Raw genomic sequence first — 18976 nt, 5'->3', positions numbered from 1 at the left:
AGATCTCCGTGACCTTAGTTTTCAGACAGTGGCATAAGGTGAATATAGGAAAGTGCAAAGGAACATGTGTAGTGTATTCTTTATGGAGGTGAGACACACTGACCCTCACTTCATAATAAAAGTCCTGGAGACTCAGTGTAGCAAAAGCAAGACGAATTTATTTCTCAGTTCAGAAGCCAGTTCCCAACCTGGACAAAAGGCAAAAATGACTGGCATGCCAGTTTGGCACAAAATAATGAGTTTTATATCCCTAATGGCATTTCTCTATCCCCCACCCCAGCCTCCGATTCTCATTGGCCGAATTCTTTAGGGTGGTACTTCCTAATTCTTCCCAGTGTCTAATATCATCCCTTCCCCAAACCTCATCCTACCTGATGGGCTGAGTCATGGTAGATTTTTTTAACTTGTCAACCCTTGGCTGAATGGTTAACACCAGATAGGCACTGGCAGCTGGCTGGGGAAGACAGGGTCCTAGTGCCCCCTGCTTCTCTGCTTCCCCTGTGAGTTCTAAACACGGCTCATTCTGCAGATGGCCGGGACTGATGTCTTTCTTACAATGTAACAAAGAAGGGCCAGGGGTTGTTAGGGGCTCAGTCAACGGAGTGCTTGATTAGCATGGAGGAAGCCCTGGGTTTAACCTCCAGGTCTAACAGGGGCCTGGGCTTCAGGGATGACATGTCTCCTGACTCCACTGGATTTGGATTCCACCCCCCTAGGCTACCAACCTGGCTCCTGCGGACCCCAATGGTAAGGCAGACCCCTACGTGGTGGTGAGCGCTGGCAGGGAACATCGGGACACGAAGGAACGCTACATCCCCAAGCAACTCCACCCTGTCTTTGGAGAGTGAGGCTCGGCCCTGGGCTTGGGAATCGGGGGGCCCTGGGCTCCACAGGCTCTTGCTCAGGCAGCTGGCTTGGTGATGGTGGGGGGGTCGGACTGCCACCCCAGGTCCCCTTAGAGGGCACGGAGCTGTCTTTAGCCATTTTTCCTTCCTGGCCAGGGTCCTGGAGCTGAGCGTCTCCCTCCCAGCCCAGCCAGAGCTGACTGTGGCCATATTCGATCACGACCTCGTGGGTTCCGATGACCTCATTGGGGAGACCCACATAGACCTGGAGAACAGATTTTACAGCCACCACAGAGCCAACTGTGGCCTGGCCTCCCAGTATGATGTGTGAGTCTCGCAGGGCCCGTTCCGGAAACAAACACATTCAAGCTCACATTTCCATTTAAAATGTTTTTAATCGTATGTTTCGAATGTGTTTGTGGGAGTGCCTTCATGTGTGAGAATCTGGGCATACATGTTCCACAGCATCCATGTGAAGGTCTGAGGACCCACTTGGATGTTGCTCTTCTCCTTCCATCTTGTGTGAGGCAGGGTCTCCTCACTGCCATGTGCCAGGCTGCCTGGCTCATAAGCTGGCAGGATCTCCTCTCTCCACCTCCATCCCCCATAGGAGCGCTGGGATTACAGACACTTGTGCTACATGTCAACTTCTATGTGGGCTTTGGGGATTTGAACTCGGCTCCTCATGTTTAGGCAACAAGCCCTTCACATGCCAAACAGTTGCACACCGCCCACCCCACCCCAAGCTGTCACAGCCCTATTTTTGTGTCCAAACTATAGTCTTACAGAAGGGGAACTTCTCCCACCCCTCACAAGACATCTTAGCTCAGCAGCCAAGACTTGAGCATTATTGGGGTTTTGGTGGACATCGGTCATTTGACCTCATTGAGCCTCACCTCCTCGGTGTCTCTGTGCCAACTACCCACACACTGCTCGAGCCGATGCATTGTCCTCTTCTGCTTGCAGGAATGGGTATAATGCCTGGCGCGATGCCTTCCGGCCTTCCCAGATCCTGGGGGGGCTGTGCCAGCGCTGTGGCCTCCCTGCCCCAGAATACCGAGCTGGGGCTGTCAAGGTGGGCAACAAAGTTTTTCTGACACCGTCTGAGGCCCCGCCTTCAGGTACCAGACCCTCTCCGCTGGGCAGGCCATAGGGAGGATGAGGGAGGCAGACCAAGACACAGGGCACAGCAGGGGCCAGGCCAGTGTGCCCGGGGAGCCCACTGAGCAGCAGGCACAGGGATGTTTGTGATTTGGCTGAGTTAGGGCACGGTTCCTGGATGCTGGGGGAAAATGGTCTTCTGTAGCCCTCTCAGAGCACAGGATGAAGAGCGCTCTCTACAATCTGTGCCTACAGAACTGAGCTCGCACTTGCGATGGCCGGTGGTCTGGTCTCTAAACAGGGACTGAGCAAAGGTGGTGATGGCTGGTTCCTCACAGTCTCGAGCTCCGGCAGCAGCTCCCCTCCCCCACCCCCGCTTTCTGTGAATGGTGGGCTTGCTCTCCCAGGCCACAGGCTCTTTGGGGGGTGGGCTGGGGGAACAAAGCTGTTAAGGAGGTCTCTACGTAGCCCTGTTTGTCCTGGAACTCATGATGTAGACCAGGCTTGCCTCAAACTCCTGGAGATCCTCCTGCCCCTGCTGGGATTAAAGGTGTGAGCAGCCACGCCCGGCCTAGGCCACGGGCTTTATCTGGTGCAGCCTCAGCTGAGGGCTGCTGAAGAGGGAGGCAGGAGAGCTGGGGGCTGTGGTGAAGTCCACACCCCTCTTGTTTCAGATGGCAGGGACCCCACGGTGACACACGAGGCTTCCGAAGAGGCCCAAGCATTGCTTGTGCTGCGGCGTTGGCAGGAGATGCCAGGACTTGGCATCCAGCTGGTACCTGAGCATGTGGAAACACGGCCCCTGTACCATCCCCGCAGCCCAGGGCTGCTGCAGGTGAAGGAGCTCAGACTGCCAAGACTCACCGAGACTGCCCCGACTCTGGACCCTTTCCCCAGGCCCTCTGCCCACACACTGAACTGCCGCTGACCCTGGCTCCTGGGGTCAGGGAGAACCTCTGCCATGGGCTGTACTGGTTCTGATTCTGGTCCTACAGGGTCCCCAACCCTGAGCCAACAAGGGTCAGGCCCAGGGTTCCTAACCTGACCTCCATCCTCGTTCACTAAGGTCTGGGCCTCAAGACCACCTCCTACTCATGAGCTCAGTTTTCTCACTCTTGACTGTGGGACCCTCACTTCAAACTCTACCTTCATCCGAATACCCCCAAATCTACCCAGTAACTCCTGCCGCTGCCCCTGGCTCTTCTCCCCCCTGGGGACAGGGCAGCCACCAGATTCAAGGCTGTGGGGGAAGGGCTTCTCTAGCAAGAGCCTACAGCCTGGTTTTGTGCTCTTAGGGATCCCTTCATATGTGGATTGACATCTTCCCCAGTGACGTGCCCGCCCCACCCCCAGTTGACATCAAGCCTAGGCAGCCAATCAGGTGAGAGAATTTGGCCCTCTGCTCTCTGAAAATCTGAGCCCCCAACAGAGTCAGGCCAAGACTTCCGACTTGGGCAGGTGAGTTCTGTTACCCTTTGCCCCCGTAAGCCGTGAGCGTTGGGTGTCCGTAGAGTCCAGATGTCTGTCAGCAAACCCGAGGAGTGCAGTCCTGTGAGATGTCCCCACTCAGACACCGATCCAGATGCCTGGTGCCAGTCAGCAGTGCCACATTCCACCTCTGCCTCTGTTCTTCTTGGTGTTCCTCTGAGGGGTGTGTGTGTGTGTGCGCGTGCGTGCGTGTGTGTCTTTTGCCTGCATGTATGTCTGTGTATCCCATGCATGCTTGGAGCCTGCAGAGGTCAGAAGAGGGTGTCAGATCCCCTGAAATTGGAGCCACATTGTGGATGCTGGGAGCTGAACCTGAGTCCTTTGGAAGAGCAACAAGTGCTCTTAATCACTGAGTCGTCTCCCCAGCCATTCGGAGAGCCTTCTGAAGTCTAGAACAAGGTAGCTTCTAAGAGGGCTGGGCTCATCTCTTACCACCTAAATCCTATTAAAGCAAATAAACACCTAATCCTATTAAAGCAAAAGCTCAGAGCCACTTCCTACTGACTGGGGGTGTAGGGGGTGAGATGCTATTCTCTGAACCTGTCACTATGGGCAGAGCTGGAGTACCACGGATTGGCCAGTTCTGGGTGGTCCTCCCAAACCTGTCCCAGCAGAACCATATAGATGGACAGTGTGGTTGGGCAGTCAGAGGGAGAACAGGTGTGGTGGTGTGTATGCCTATATTCCTTGTACTCACGAGGCAGAGGCAGGAGGATCAGGAGTTCAAAGGCCAGCCTCTGTTTCATAGACAGGTCAAGGCTAGCCTGGGCTACATGAGACCCTATCTGAACAAAACCAAACCAGCGAGAATCAATAAATGAAGAGAAGAGATATCCAGGCAACCCCACGACAGCCATGCCGGGGAAGAACCAGAATGTTCTGTTCCTTCCATCTCTGGTTGCCTTTCCTGCTCACACTTTCCTGTACCCCAGAACTCTGGGTTGCACGCCTGACTCTGCAGTCATTGGATGTTAAGCCACGCAGTTTCAAGCTTCTTACCCCAAATGCACAGGAAGCAGAACCTGTGTACCGGCTTGGGTCACAACACACCTGGTGTTGCCATCGTTGTAGTGGGAAGTGGTCAGTGACACCTGTCCCAGTTCCTTTCTGTCCGCACAGCCCCCTCCTTTTGTCTTTGAGACGAGGCCTCGTGTAGCCCCAGCTAGCCCTGAGTTAGGTATGCAGCTGTGGGTGGCCGGCCTTTGAACTCTCCTGACCTCCTGCCTCTGCCCCTCCATTGCTGGGATCACAGGCATGTACCACTGCACCCTGCCATGTATGTGTGCTAGAGCTTGAACCCGGGACCTCGTGCATGCTAGGCAAGCACTCTACCAACTGAACAATGGTCAACGATTTCTTGGCTGTTGTGCTTTGGGGACCGGGTTTCAGGTAGCCTTGGGGATGAACTTGAGCTCTGGATGTTCCTGCTGTCACTCTGGAGCAGCTGGGGTTACAGTCCTGTGTGCCACCACCTCAGTTTGAGTCGCTGGGGACTCTAACAGGGACAGTAGTGTTAGACCAGCACACTCCCGGGACCCTTCTCAACAGTCGGAAACCACTTCCGTCCCCAGCTATGAGCTCAGAGTTGTCATCTGGAACACGGAAGATGTGGTTCTGGATGACGTGAATCCACTCACAGGAGAGATGTCAAGTGACATCTATGTGAAAAGGTAGGCCTGCAGGCCGGGCTGCCCAAATGGCTGTCCTAAGGGACACTGCAAATGGGGACCCTGTGTCCAGGCCCTCTGTGCACCGAGAGCTGAGTTCTGGGTGTGGCCCCGCCCTGATGCCCATCTTGCCCTGGGCTGTGTCCTTCCTCACCCAGCTGGGTAAAGGGGCTGGAGCATGACACACAGGAGACAGATGTCCACTTCAACTCCCTGAGCGGAGAGGGCAACTTCAATTGGCGCTTCGTGTTTCGTTTTGACTACCTGCCTACGGAGCGCGAGGTGAGCGTCCGGCGCCGGCCTGGACCCTTCGCCCTGGAGGAGGCTGAGTTCCGGCAGCCAGCCGTGCTGGTCCTTCAGGTGTGGGACTACGACCGAGTCTCCGCCAACGACTTTCTTGGTACTTGGCTTTTACTAGCCTCAAGTCTACATTTGCTTTGTTCCTATTTTCCTTGCCTCTGCCTTTTCTCTGCCCCTGGGCTCCCACTCTAACCCAGCTTTAGCCCTGTGACTTCAGACCCAGGCTTGAACCACTGTTTTCTACCTAGTCTCGGTGTTCAGGGAACGTGATGTAGTCACTTTTCTACCCAAGGCTCTGCCTCGGCCCTCCCCCTGGACCCTTCTGAAGTCGCTCTGAATCTCCATGGTGGCCTTGGATTCTTGCCTTGGCAGTATGGTCCTGGACCTCGGCCGGGGCCTGCCCTCTGGTAGCCTGACTGTGGTTAGGAAGTCTGTGGCTGTGGTCTGACCACTGTCTTCCCTTTTGGTACTTTGCAGCCCCGGGGTGCTGTCTCTTCGACCCCTCCTCCTAACCTCGTGAGTTTTGCTCTCACAGGATCCCTGGAGTTGCAGCTCCCGGAGATGGTGAGGGGGGCCCGGGACCCTGGGCACTGTTCTGTTCAACTGGCCCTTGGGGCGGGGCCGAGGTGCAACCTGTTCTGCTGCCGTCGCCTGCGGGGCTGGTGGCCCGTAGTGAAGACGAGGGAAGTGGAAGATGTGGAGCGGGAGGCCCGAGAGGCTCAGGCTGGCAAGAATCGGAAGAGGAGGAGGAAGAAGGGACGGCCAGAGGACCTGGAGTTCACAGACACTGGTGGCAACGTCCACATCCTCACGGTGTGTAGTCTAATAACCAGTGCCTCGCTCAGGGCTGGACTGTGTCCACTGATGGCCTCGCCATCTCCTTCTAGGGGAAGGTTGAGGTGGAGTTTGAACTGCTGACTGTGGAGGAGGCAGAGAACCGGCCGGTTGGGAAGGGGAGAAAAGAGCCAGAGCCTCTGGAGAAGCCCAAGTAAGTAGCCCCAACTTGGGGAGGCGGGGCCCCTGGCAGGGGTTTCCTGGTCCTGTGACTCCACCCTTCCCCCACAGCCGGCCCCGAACCTCCTTCAACTGGTTCGTGAACCCCCTGAAGACCTTCGTCTTCTTCATCTGGCGCCGGCACTGGCGCATCCTGGTCCTGCTGCTTCTGCTGGCGCTCATCACAGTCTTCCTCCTCCTCGTCTTCTACACCATCCCTGGACAGATCAGCGAGGTCATCTTCAGCCCCATCCACAGACACTAATCCAAGGGACAGGGACACACCTCGGGGTGCCAACCTTTCAACCCTGCTCTGGAAGGCCTTCCTTCCAAGGTGGGCTGTAAAGGTTCAGTACTTGGGTTCAATAAACCTTATCACAGGCCCAGGGGCTGCCGGTGGTTACGTGTAGCACAGGACCGTTTTTTGCAGGTGATCAAGGACCAAAGCTCTCAGGTAGCATCAAGAGCTGGGGCTCTGCTAGAATGCACAGGGATGGGAGACTGCCCGCATGGGACCCCAGGAAAGAACAAGCCCTAACGACTGAGTGAACTGCCCCCCAACCCCCAGCAACTGGCTTCCTATCCCTGCCAGAGGCTGGTCCCTCTCAATCTGCTCATGGCTCTACCTTCCATGACACCTGAGCATTTTGTTCTAATTTTTTACCACCCCCGAGAGCAAGGGTGCCTGCTAAAGCTTTTAGTGTCGAAAAAAGAAACCTCAACCCAAACTGGCTTAAGCGAAAAGGGCCATTATTGGTTTGGTTGGCCAGCTTCAGGGAGCTTGTTACAGGGCTTATTGACAGCACTGGCTGTGGCTGTCTCCGGAGGATATTACGGGCAGGTCCCCCAGAACTGGAGGATCACTGTGCAGCTCCAGGCCTCCCTCCCTCCAGAGCGGCCTGGTTTACCATGGGTGCTGGTGGCTGGCACACTCGGATGGTGACCTTCCTCTCGAGGATGGGTGGGTGGGTTACCAGAAGGACCCCAGGTGACCAAAGGGTCACCACCCCGATTCCTCTGAGGTGATCAATCACCTGGCCCTCGGGCACCCTCTCCTTGCTCTCATTCTGTGCTTTGTTTCCCTGCCACAGTCTCCGGGGGCAACAGGTGATCTGATGGACTGACCGCTGTCCTGGCTCAGGCAGGGGCTGTGGCGTGCGAGCCTCTGGGCCACGACTGACTGCACAGAGACGAGGTCTCCTAAGCAGCCCTGGTTGGTCCCGAGTCAGGGCGTGGTGTTAGCTGTGCTGCAGAATGGCAGCGCCACCTTCTCCCTCGCTTCTCAGTTCTGCTTCCACAGGGCTCGTAGAGGTCTGGATCATTTTCTCAATGCCGAGACACCGCGGGGCTTGGCAGAGAGTGGAGCCCCAAGACTGAGTCCAGGCGCGGGAAGCAGCCTCTGCTTTAGCTGTCCATCACTGCAGAAGTGACATATTCCGGCCTGGACTCAGAGCCGGGGATAGTGGCAATGCAGTCATCTACTCCACAAGCCACGGTGGCTGTCTGGTCACAGAAGAGGAGGGACTAAGGACGCAGCTGTGAAGCCATATTGAACAGGGGATGCACATGTGGGACTCCCAAAGGGCTGGCCCCGGCCTGTCAGTCACGATGGCCCATGTCAGTATGTGGCCAGGAGGAGGGGCTGTTCCTAGGTTTCAGCCAGATCCCAAGAATCACACTGAGAGCACCATTCCTATCAATATTTACCACCCGGGGCTGACTCTGGAGAGGAGGGATGTGGGGTAGTCAAAGAGGCTGGGGAATAATCACAGGGGACAGAGGAAAGGAAGGACAGGGAGGATGACTACGTTGTCTTCCCGAGATCAATTTTCTTCTGGATGGCCCGAGCAGAGTGGTAGATGAGTGAGTCGATGAGTCCAGCCACTGAGGAGAGAGACTGGGCTAGCACTGGCTCACATGGAGCCCTGCCTTGTCTGATGTTTCCCTGGGCCCTTGGGGGAGCCCTCTTCCCCAACCAAAGCGGGGCATTGCTGAGGCCGTCACTCAGCAGAGGAACCCTTGCCCAGTCCACAGCACTGGGAAGCCTGGGCACCCACGCCCCACACAGGCACCCTGGGACTCACCTGTAAACATGCCCCCAATGATGGCGCACACGCCCGTCAGGAAGTGGGTGAAGGACCTGCAGGGCAACAGGCGGCTTGCTAGGCACCCGCTCTCACCGGCCCAGAGCCATGGCGGCTCCACCCGCTCCCCTCACCTGTGTTTTTCTGTCAGCTTCACCATCATGGGGGAGAGTTCATAGAGCACAAAGACTCCCGGCAGGCCCTGGTCACCCAGCAGCCCATTGGCGACCTTCTCATGCCTGGTCACAGAGAACTGGTTTGTCCTCAGCACCTGCGGTACAAAGGGCAGAGGCAGAGCAAGGCTTATAACCCGCCTCAGGGCTGTTCTGAGCCTTGGCAGGCCGTGACTACATGAAGGGACAGAAGGAAGCTCCATGACGGTAACTAGCATGGCGAGGCCTACAGTGTTCACCTGGCCTAGTGACATCTCACGGACGCTTTCCCTGGCGGTCCAGGGATGAGAAGAGACTTGCAGGCAGCACACTGGGACTCACCTCCTTGCCCCTCAGCCCTTTACACCGCTCCACAGACACAACAGAGCAGGCCCAGGGAGGCCTGGCCAACCCCCAGGCCAGCACAGACACGGGGGTCAGTAAGCACCCAAGGACTGTCTGGAGGCAGTACGTACTTAGTGTCTGGCCTGTGTCTCCAGCGAGGGCATCACTAGCCCTGGGCCTCAGCTCTGCATCCATCAGATGGGACTGAGAGCAGCATCCCATTCCCCAGGAGGGAGGGATGACACAAGGACTTCCGGGGCCTGTCAACCAGCTGGAACCGGTCCCGTACTCAACTCACCTCCCCATCCACTTTCATGTACACTGTGGGTACCACCTTCACAAAGTACTGGAACATCATGGAGGCTGTGAGGAGGAGAGAGCACAGGCCATGGGTGCCAGGCAGGGTTCTGGCGGCAGAGGGCGCTACCTCCCAGGATGATACCTTGGGGTGCAGTGACATTGGTGTGGTCCAGGGGGTTCACAATGCCTGGATAGTCCTCTCCGAAGGACAGGTGCTTGATGTAGTGAGTCATGTTGATCTGCAAGAACACCAGTGTCTGAGACCTGACAGCATGCAAGCCCCACAAAACTGTCTAGAGTCACAGAGTGGGTGCCGGAGCCTGTCAGCACAGGTTGGGAGAGGGCGGGGTGGAGGCAGGGCCTGTACTGGAGAGGCTCTGGCTTTACTGGAAGAAGTGCCTGTACCAGGCATCTGTTTTCACTCAGGGATCCCCTCCCAGTCCACAGGTTCCTGGGCCCCAGGGTTTAAGGTACAGCTTCACACAGCCACGGAGTGCACAGGAGACACTTGTCTTGCCCGGATGTCTCAAGGGATGAAGGCCTAAGCCGGAAGCCCCCAGCCGCCAGCTTTCTGAGGGACAGTTAGACATGTAAATCTATGTCACACCCCTGGTTAAGGGGAGCCAACACTGCCCTCTCTCCCGAAAGGGCAGACTCCTGAGTGTGGCTCCAGTCTCAAGTCCTGGCCCTGCCACTCAGACAGCCTTGCCATCCATATCCGCCCTGGTGGCCTCCTAGAAATGTCACACTACATCCTGGCTTTGCTCTGAGCTTCCTTCTGCTGAGGATGTCCACCATCTGCCCTTGGTCTGAGCACCAGCAGAACATGGAGAGTGATTTCTCCCCATTTCAGACATGAGCAGAGCCCAGGCTCCACGCCATTCACCCCGTGGTTCCCGCCTGGTACGTACATTGTCAAGGCCGAAGCTCTGCAAGTCATGAACTAGGAAAGAAGAAGACAGAGTCACCAGGCAGGCAGGACCAGGTTCCTGGCTCCTTCCGAGTCTTTTCTCAGGCCGTCCCCCACTCCCCCCCCCCCCCCCCGTGGGGTACGACACATCTAGCTCTCCCTGACCCCTCAGTCACCCACAGCTGGCCAGGGCCTACCCTGGACCTGGGTGAGAGTTCACAGCCTCCCGCTGGGGTGGACAAGAACACAGATCTCTCTCCCTGGACAGACAGAGGGAGCTCTAGGCACTGACTCCAGGCCGGGCTTTTACCTTAGGAAACAAAACCCATGGACAGGTCTCTCTCTAACCAGAGTCAATGACAAATCACTGGACCCCAACGTGAACGGGGACTCCCTTGCTTCTACCCTCAAAATTCTCCAAAGGGAATTTCATGAGTTCCCTGAGTCAGCAATTTCTTCCCATCTTCTAATCCCTAATGCCCACCGTAAGGAACCCCACGTCAAAGGCACATCCCAGGGGCAAGTCACCCAGCAGCCAGGTCAGAGAAGGCTCCATCCCAGACCCATCCAAATCTCCCCCCATTCCAGGAGGGCAGGCTGCCCTGGAAGTGGGGGGAGGGCCTCCCTGGGGGCAGGGCCACTTACTCTCCACAGCATGAACTGCAGCATGGGGAAGGGGAGGAGAGAGGAGGAAGAGAACAGATTCAGAGCTTCACAGTGACATCTACGGAGCAGACCCAGGGTAGGAGGGAGGATTGATATTCCTGCTTCGGCACGAGGGTCTAGCCCCAGCTAAAAGGCCTCTTCCAGGGCCAAAGAGGCATAAAAAGAGGGCTTAAGCACAAAAATATCCAGCCTAGGAACAACAACAAAAAAGACCTAGAGCCTTAAAATCCTCTCCCAGCTGTGTGACCTGGGCAAAGCACTTGGCCCGTGCTCTCTGCGAAGGGCTGTCCTGAGGATCTAAGGGGGGCGGGCTGATCCCTGGTCAACTTTACAAGACACTACACCACCCGTATCGTTCACCGTGCAGTCAACAAGGATGTTAAAGCTACTCCAAGGACTCAACGGCAGACCTCTGCCACAGGCCATTGTAGCTTTGTGTATGAACATCCTCGGACTCCGAGTCAGCTGCCCTGGGGTTCTTGCCCCAGAAGGCAGACCTAAGCAGAGGCACAGAGACTCTGCTGTCATACCAGCCCCACCTCTGGAGTGTCCGTGAGGCCCGCAGCCCACAGCTTTACAGTGAAACACTGATGTCTCCCTATGGTCTCGGAAATCCACGTGACTCAGCCTCCTCCAGAGTAAAGGGGTGGGGGTCCCAGAGCTCTGCAGGGTCCTCCAGGCCACCTACCTGTCCTCACGCCTTTCCCTCACTGCAGGTACAGACTACATGAGAAGTGACTACAGGCCCCATGCCTGCTCACCTCAGTCACTCAGAGCAGCTCGGGACCACTAGGTCCTGCTCATCCTCTGGACTCCTCTTACCTGGTAGCTACCTCCCAGGGTGATGCTAACTCCCACCCCACCCACAACCTACCAGGTAGCAGTGACATCCATCTTCAGCCTCTGCCTAGGCCCTTCCCTCTGCTTCACCCACAGCCTGGAAGGCTTTGTCTTCCAGCACCAGCTCCATGATGTCATCTCAATTACTATTTGGTCTCCCATACCTATCCCCTCTGAGGCCAAAAGAGAAAAGGCCTTACTGCCCTTTTCGGATCACTGTCCCCTGATCCACTCTCAAAGACCTCAGCCCCCACACGGTTCAAGGCACCCTAATGTTAATCATGAAATTCTACCAGGCACCCCCAAGACAGTTTTAGCAACTACCTGTCCACCCTTTATGGCACCCGAGTCGCAGCTTCTGGTGAGTTCCAGTCATGTGCATGAGCCTTGTACATCCTGTCCCCCCAGGGCCTGGACAGCCCCTCCCTGCTTCGCCCTCCCCCTCCCAGACCACCAGCTGTTGGCCACTCCCACATCCTTCTCTACTTTCAACCACAAGTACCCCATGCTCCAACTGCCAGCCTGCTAACTTCTTCCTGGTCCCCGCCCCCCCGTCCCTCCAGTACCCCAAAGCCAACCATCCTTCGCCACTACGCCAAAGGCCTGTGGAAGCTGTGATGGCCTCTTTGCACTCTTTGGACTCCTTGTCTGGGCAGCAGAGCGACACTAAACCCCAGAACATCCCACAGGTGTTCTCACTTATACCCACTGTCCCAGAAACAAAAATGCCCTGCTGTTGCCCCTCTCCTCAGCCTCAGCCAGTGACCTTGCTTCTTCCTATGCCAGAGAAGCAGCTAGAAGACACTCAAGCGCTGGTTCCTGCTGTGCCTGGATCTGCTTTCCCGACTGTTGGAAGCGGCCTTTCCACGCCCACGGCCTAGCCTGTCTTCTCCAGCCGCTGCTGCACCAGACTGTGACTCTCATCTCTAACGTCACTTCTGTCCTCTTCACAGGGTGACTTTCCCTGCACAGGAGCCCCTGTCGGCCTGTGCTCCAGTTCCTGGACATGTTTCCTCTGCTCCCTAGCCATCAGGTCTGTTCCCATCCCTAGACAGCCATTCTCAACCTGTGGTTTGGGATCCCTTTCACAGGGTCAGCTAAGACCACTGGAAAACACAGATATTTACAGTATGATTCATAACAGTAGCAAAATGACAGTTATGAAGTAACAAAAAGTAATTTCGTGGTTGGGGTCCCACAACATGAGGAAGTGTACTGAAGGGTGGCAGCATTGGGAAGCTGAGACCCACTGCTCTAGCCTGTGACAGTGGCAGTGATGACGGCTATCTGCAGTTTCCATTTCAACACCTGCTGCTCTAACGCAATCTTAGCACTTAACACCGCATTTCTAGTTATAGCCACGTTCTGTCAGGGCCACCAATGACCACTATACTAACATCCCACCTTCAGCCTTTGTTTGGTGTCCAGAAGCACCCATCCCTTGGCTCTTAGGATGCCACGCTCCTTGCTCAAGCTCCCACCTCACCAGCCATCCTTACAGTTTCCTCCACAGCCCCATACTTCTGGCCTCTAACGCAAGAGGCCTGGTGGTTGGTACTCAGCCCTTTGAGTTCCCTTCCCCAACAAACGTCACCTGCAGGGAGAGTTCACGGAGTCCCATAGCTTTAAATATGTGGGAGGGCTCAACGCCTGTGTCTCCTGACTAGTCTCTGTCCTTGAACTCCAGGCAAATGCTTACTTGGTATCATGAGGGCCTAGGAAATGAGAATCCTATTGGTCTGACTGTGTCAGAAGCTGAACATCTGCTCTGTACTCACGCCTTCAAACATCCACAACTGCCCGAGTCCTCCTCATCTCTCCTAAATGGTAGTTCCAATCTTCCCACTACTTGGGCATAAACTCGGACGTTATCTTGGACTTCTTTGTACTTCTCCGTCACATCAATCAGCTGCTTCTCAGCTCTTCTGTAACACATCCAGACTGCGTCTCCACCTCTATCAGCATCACTCTGAGCCAAGGTCCACCATCTCTGCCAGGACTGCTCACTGTAGACTTCCCCATTGACCTCTCCTATTCTGTCTTTTCTTCCTCCAGCCTTCTGCACACACCATCAGGTGCTGTCTGTTCACCATGTGTTTGCTTCATTTTTTTGGAGACAAGGTCTCACTATGTAGACTTTGCACTACAACTGTAGTTCCAGGCTGGCCTGGAACTCAAAGAGATCCTCTGCCTGCTGAGTGTTGGGAAGGCATGCTTGACCTTCTTACTTTTTTTTTTTTTTTTTTTTGGTTTTTCAGACAGGGTTTCTCTGTGTAGCCCTGGCTGGCCTCGAACTCACAGAGATCTGCTTGCCTCTGCCTCCCAAGTGCTGGGGTTAAACGTGAGTACCACCATGCTTGGCTTGGTCTACATTACTTTTTGTTTGTTTGTTTGTTTGTTTGTTGTTGTTTTTCAAGACAGGGTTTCTCTGTGTAGCCCTGGCTGTCCTGTAACTTGTTCTGTAGAGCAGGCACTGCCTGGCCACATTACTTAATAGTAGAGGATATATCATGTGTTTTATATGCCTGTCTGCTTCTTTTTTCTTTTTCTTTTGGTGGAGAGAGGGTGTTGAGGCAGGGTCTCATGTAGCTAAGGCTAGCCTCAAATGTGCTATGTAAGGAGGATGACCTTGAACTGATCCTCCTATCTCTAGCTCCCCAGTGCTGTGATTATAGGTATGGGGACCAAGCCCGGAGGGCTGTTTGAATATTCTGAGTGCAGGGACTGCTGTATCTATGTAGCTAGACTAGCACACGGTACCCAGTAGGCGATTACTAGACATCTAATGAATGCACACATAAACACAGCTCACAAGTACAGAATCTGAGTTCCAACCCAGCTTTGCTTGCCCAAGCCTCACACACAATCATCTGATGGGGGGGGGGGTACCACTGAAACCAAGCAGCATTTAACCCAGGCTCTGTGCCGCAGTCCTAACTCCTGCACCACACAGGCTGGAGACCAGCCCAGCTCATGAACAATAGGCACGCACTCTACCAACTGAGCCAGACCCCTGCCCCAGTCTTCCCACTGTGCTAAACTGCTCTCCTACTCTGGCTCAAAGCTAAAGCAACACTGGCCTAGCGAGGGGCACACCAACCAGCCGAGAGGGACCCCAAGAGCTAAATGCCCCTGGCTGATTCTGGGTCACTTACCATGCACATGGGACTGTTGGAAGCTCTTCCCAGGGGCAAAGTGGAAGTTTCCAGCCACCTGCAGGGGATATTTCCTCTCATTCTCCATTTCAACGGTGGCGTTCGCCCAGCCTGGCTCAGCCCAGCCATCTTGCCTCCTTCCCTCCTGGTACCTTGTTGACTTCCAAGAAGCCGTACACCTGGCAGCCCTCGTTCTTCTGCTCCTGCATCTTCTGGCTGAAGCCCTCACGTCGACACTGCTCAATAGTGTCGGGGTTCTTGAAGGCCCAGCCTCGACGGCGGTACGCTTCCCGCACATCTTCACAACTGTTACAGCACCTGTCGTGGAGGGTGCAGGGGTGAGAGCATGGCAGGGTGGCACCCCGGGAGCCAAGCCTGGACCGCTGTCTGCCGCAGAGGCTCGGCCAGCCCCTCCCTGATCCCCAAGTGTCTGCACCATTTCCTCCTGTGAGCAGAGTATTTAGAGCACACCCCTATGCTGCTGGGGGCTGTGATGGTCACACTGTGTTGTGAATGTCCTCAATGCCAATGAACATAAAGACAGTTCAAATGCAAACTTTAGGCCACGTGTACTATTACTGTTGTTGTTGTTGTGTGTGTCTGTGGCCCTGTGGATTCCAGGGCCTTGTGCCTGTTTGGAACTGTAACACCAGCCTTACTTCCCCCAATTTCTACTCTTTTTTAAAAAGTACATCTTCCTAAACCTGTTGAGCCAGTCTCTTAGGAATCAGGGCTGGGGAAACCTCACAGCAGTTAGCACATGCTAGAGGCTTCATAACGTAGCTTTGGCCTTGTCCTTCAGGGCTTTACGTATACCATAACACTCAATCTTTATGTGACTTTTGCAAGGAAGGTGTTACTACCCTCCTTTATTAATAGAGAAGTGATGTGGCTCGGACTGAAGACGAGACTGGGGAACTGGCAGCTGGACTCCAGAGGTCACCCTCGAACTGCTCCTCAGGCCATGAACCAGGGTCAGGGAGGGCATCCATCCCACCCCTCTAAACTCACAGTCCCATCTCCCCAGTCTGAACAAGGCTGCAATGGCTAGTCCCGGTGGCTGATGAGAGCCCACACCACGCCCCGGGGCTCGGCTCACTTGATATCTTCTGACTCGGCTCCATAGCAGCTCTCACAGCGGTTGGGGTCCAGAGAGTCTGGGTCAAACACCGTCACCTCGACTTTCCCAAGTTCTGAGGAGAAGGCAGAGGCAAAGCACAACGTGAGGCAGGCAGTGACATCTGCAGCCCCAGCTCTCACCCGAGTCTTTTGACCGCTGCCGTGGGGAAAAACAAAAGCCAGTGTTCATACAACACAACGATGGGCCAGGTATGAGGCACGTCACACACACCAAGTATCACTAAGAAAACAGGAAATACTAAATATCAGCGGCTACAGGTAACTCGACCTAGTCTACGTCACTCCTAGAAGACTCTATGAAAATGGGTCTGAGCTTGGAGTGGTGGCGCACACCTTTAATCCCAGAACTTGGGAGGCAGAGGCAGGTGGATCTCTGTGAGTTTGAGGCCAGCCTGGTCTACATAGCGGTTCTAAGCCAGTCAGAGTTACATAGTGAGACTCTGTCTCAAAAAAAAAGAGGGAAATGAGAAGGAAATGGGCCCGAGGGTAACAGAGATGGCTGCTTAGAAACAGGAAGTGAAAGTGAGCAATACACCAGGTCTTTCATACACATTACCAGTGACCCCCACCTTATGACGGGGTTACAGGTGATAAGCTAACATATCCTGAAAAAAGTGCATTTAATACATCTAAGATACTCAACACCACAGCTTAACTAGCCCGCCTTAGACATGCTCAGAATCCATGCACAGCTCACAGCTGGGCAAAACCACCTGGCACAGAGACTAGTTCCTAATAGAGTACTGGTTATCTCGAATAACTCACGGAATCCTCTACTGAGAGAGGAGAGCAGAAAGGTTGTATGGTATCTCACACCCTCACAAAGTCAGAACGTCGTAAGGTGGAAACCGTCTGTCCCCATCTGGTCCTTTATCTCACGTAAGGCGGGCGTACTACTGTTTACCACTACTTTATAGTTGGTGATCAGAGACGGCAAGACAGCACTGGACCTGAACCCAGGCCACTCTACTTGAGAACTTAAACTCCTAACCTCAGGCCACTGGTACGGCAAAGAGGGAAAGGACTTTAGCCAGTGTGTTGGGAAAGCAAAGGCACGACAAGCTTTTATCTAGGGAAGACCCCTGCGCAGGCCTGAGAGTATGATTAACAGTAAAGTGCTCTGCTCTTAACCGGGGAGCCATCTCTCCAGCCCCTAAGGGATTCCACTCAATGTGCCCACGCGAGACGCATGCATTCAACCGACTCTTGACTCTCATGACTGGAGAACCCTAGGCAAGCCTGCTGACTTCTGACTAACGTCGCTCGGCCCGCAACAGTCCACTTCCGGAAGGCAATGTGAGTATGTCCAGCTCTAGGACCGGAGACCTGCCCCCTCCCTCGGTTACCATGACGTTCAGCCTCTGAGCTCACGGGGATGCCATCCTTGTCTAGCCGTTTCTTGAACAGGTTGTGCTCCACATCCAGCTGCTGCTCCCCTGCCACATCCATGGCATCGATGCTCAGATCTGGAAAGAGAGAGGTGCTATGACTCCAGGGACCTGGAGATCTGGGCTTTGGTAGGAAAGGTGTATCTCATGGAAGAACTGGACTAGGGGAATGAAGATAACCTGGCATCCATTCGGGGATCTAAGGCCAGAGGTGTAAATCTGGAAGCCCATCCAGCACACCCAGGACGCCAACTTCCACCCACAATCAGGTACTCACAGGCACAGGGCATGTGTGGGAAAAGAACATCGATGTTGATCTTCAGTTTATCTCCCCGAGACTTGTCCACGTAGAGCTCAGGATGCACCTGGGGCGACACTACCTCAGTCAGATTTGGCCCTGACCCCCAACCCCGCTTTAAGGGTCCTAGCCTTAGAACGCTAAGCCCCGCCCACGTCCCAGGCCACGCCCCTTACCTCGGTGGTGAGATAATACTGCAACTCGGACAGGAACAGCAGGAGCATGAGAAGGCCACTGACTATGGTCACTGCAGGGCGAGAGCGAGATTTGGAATGGCCTGCGTCCCACCACTCAGCCTCTAGCAGGCCAGGGAGAGTCCCGGAGCCCGAGACAAACGCGGGGGCAGCTCCCTCCCAACAGCCCCGCCCGCTCCGGGACCTACCCGTGGCGCCCCCGCAGGTCTTGACCCGGAAGTCCTCTAGAGTCTTGGGATAGGCATCGAACTGCTTCAGCTTCCCCAGCGCCTCCATGGGGACCGGCCGGAAAGGGTACACCAGCCGGCCCGCCCCTCCAGCCTCCCGCTTCCGTCCTGGCGTCTGGGCCACGCCCCTCGCTGTTTTGCGCAGGCGCAGCAGTGCGTATGCGGGCTCCACCCCTTACCTGCCTTGTTACAGGCTGTCTGACCTGTGGGCGTTGTCACGCTCCCCGGCGAGGATTGGGCGGCGCCCCAAGGTGGGCGGGGCCCGGAACAGAGAGGACGGCGCTTGAGTGGCTGCACCTGTAGTAAGCGCGTCTCCCCGGACCTTCGGACCTTATAGGACAGCGCTTCCGACGTGTCCCCGCTGTAGCTGCTGCAGCATCAGTTAGACTTGGTTCCAAGTGCAGATAATTGGTTCCCGCTGACCGCATCAGAAAGTCCAAAAGTGGCTCCAAGGTGTTTCCAATCCGCCCTGAGAAGTGGGTATTAACCAACTGGCGAGTTGGCTCAGCAGGTGAAGGCGCTTGCTACCAATCCTGATCACCTGAGTTCGATCCCCAGGGCCCACATGGTGGAAAGAGAGAACTGATCACTGCAAAAAGTCCCCTGACCTCCACACGAATGCTGTGGCACTCCCGTGGCCACACAAATAAGTAAATATAATTTTAATTATTTTTTTTTTAAAGTGGGAGTTAGGGGTCCTGGAGAGATGGCTCACTGACTGCTCTCCCAGAGGACCGGGGTTCTACTCCCAGCAACCACATGGCAGCTCAGAGCTGTCTGTGACTCCAGTTCCAGAGAACCCAACACCCATGGCAAAACAATGCATATAAAATAAAAAATAAAATAAAAAAGTGGGAGTTAGCTTCCATTTTTCTCAAGCGCA

General features: G+C 55.2%; 2 protein-coding genes across 3 annotated transcripts in view; one reads left to right on the top strand and one right to left on the bottom strand.

Moving 5' to 3' along the window:
• The window catches only part of LOC114706560 (fer-1-like protein 4), a 44351-nt gene extending 37543 nt beyond the window's left edge, over positions 1 to 6808 (top strand). The window contains exons 36-45 of the mRNA XM_028889006.2: positions 717 to 844; positions 1002 to 1172; positions 1812 to 1966; positions 2621 to 2781; positions 3242 to 3327; positions 5006 to 5104; positions 5260 to 5501; positions 5937 to 6214; positions 6289 to 6389; positions 6467 to 6808. Of these exons, the coding sequence (XP_028744839.1) occupies positions 717 to 844; positions 1002 to 1172; positions 1812 to 1966; positions 2621 to 2781; positions 3242 to 3327; positions 5006 to 5104; positions 5260 to 5501; positions 5937 to 6214; positions 6289 to 6389; positions 6467 to 6659 (1614 nt within the window). The 3' untranslated portion in view covers positions 6660 to 6808. The remainder of the gene's footprint in view (positions 1 to 716; positions 845 to 1001; positions 1173 to 1811; positions 1967 to 2620; positions 2782 to 3241; positions 3328 to 5005; positions 5105 to 5259; positions 5502 to 5936; positions 6215 to 6288; positions 6390 to 6466) is intronic.
• Positions 6809 to 8079: 1271 nt separating this feature from the next.
• On the bottom strand, positions 8080 to 18248 carry Ergic3 (ERGIC and golgi 3). Of its 2 annotated transcripts, XM_028888936.1 has the most exons (14): positions 18055 to 18248; positions 17849 to 17919; positions 17652 to 17739; positions 17333 to 17452; positions 15946 to 16039; positions 14999 to 15164; positions 14847 to 14904; positions 10831 to 10845; positions 10187 to 10218; positions 9418 to 9514; positions 9274 to 9338; positions 8613 to 8749; positions 8479 to 8534; positions 8080 to 8278 (listed from the first exon to the last, which is right to left on the bottom strand). In XM_028888936.1, the coding sequence occupies exons 1-14, from the start codon at positions 18140 to 18142 to the stop codon at positions 8199 to 8201; spliced, it is 1167 nt and encodes a 388-aa protein (XP_028744769.1). In that variant the 5' UTR covers positions 18143 to 18248; the 3' UTR covers positions 8080 to 8198. The 2 variants fall into 2 exon arrangements, with proteins under 2 accessions (XP_028744769.1, XP_028744770.1); XM_028888937.1 differs by lacking the exon at positions 10831 to 10845.
• Positions 18249 to 18976: the final 728 nt, after the last annotated feature.

Source organism: Peromyscus leucopus, chromosome 4 (genome assembly GCF_004664715.2).
Source record: "Peromyscus leucopus breed LL Stock chromosome 4, UCI_PerLeu_2.1, whole genome shotgun sequence".
NCBI classification, from domain to species: domain Eukaryota; kingdom Metazoa; phylum Chordata; class Mammalia; order Rodentia; family Cricetidae; genus Peromyscus; species Peromyscus leucopus.
The sequence above is the reverse complement of the archived record's forward strand: the minus strand, read 5'-3'. Positions and strand labels throughout refer to the sequence as shown.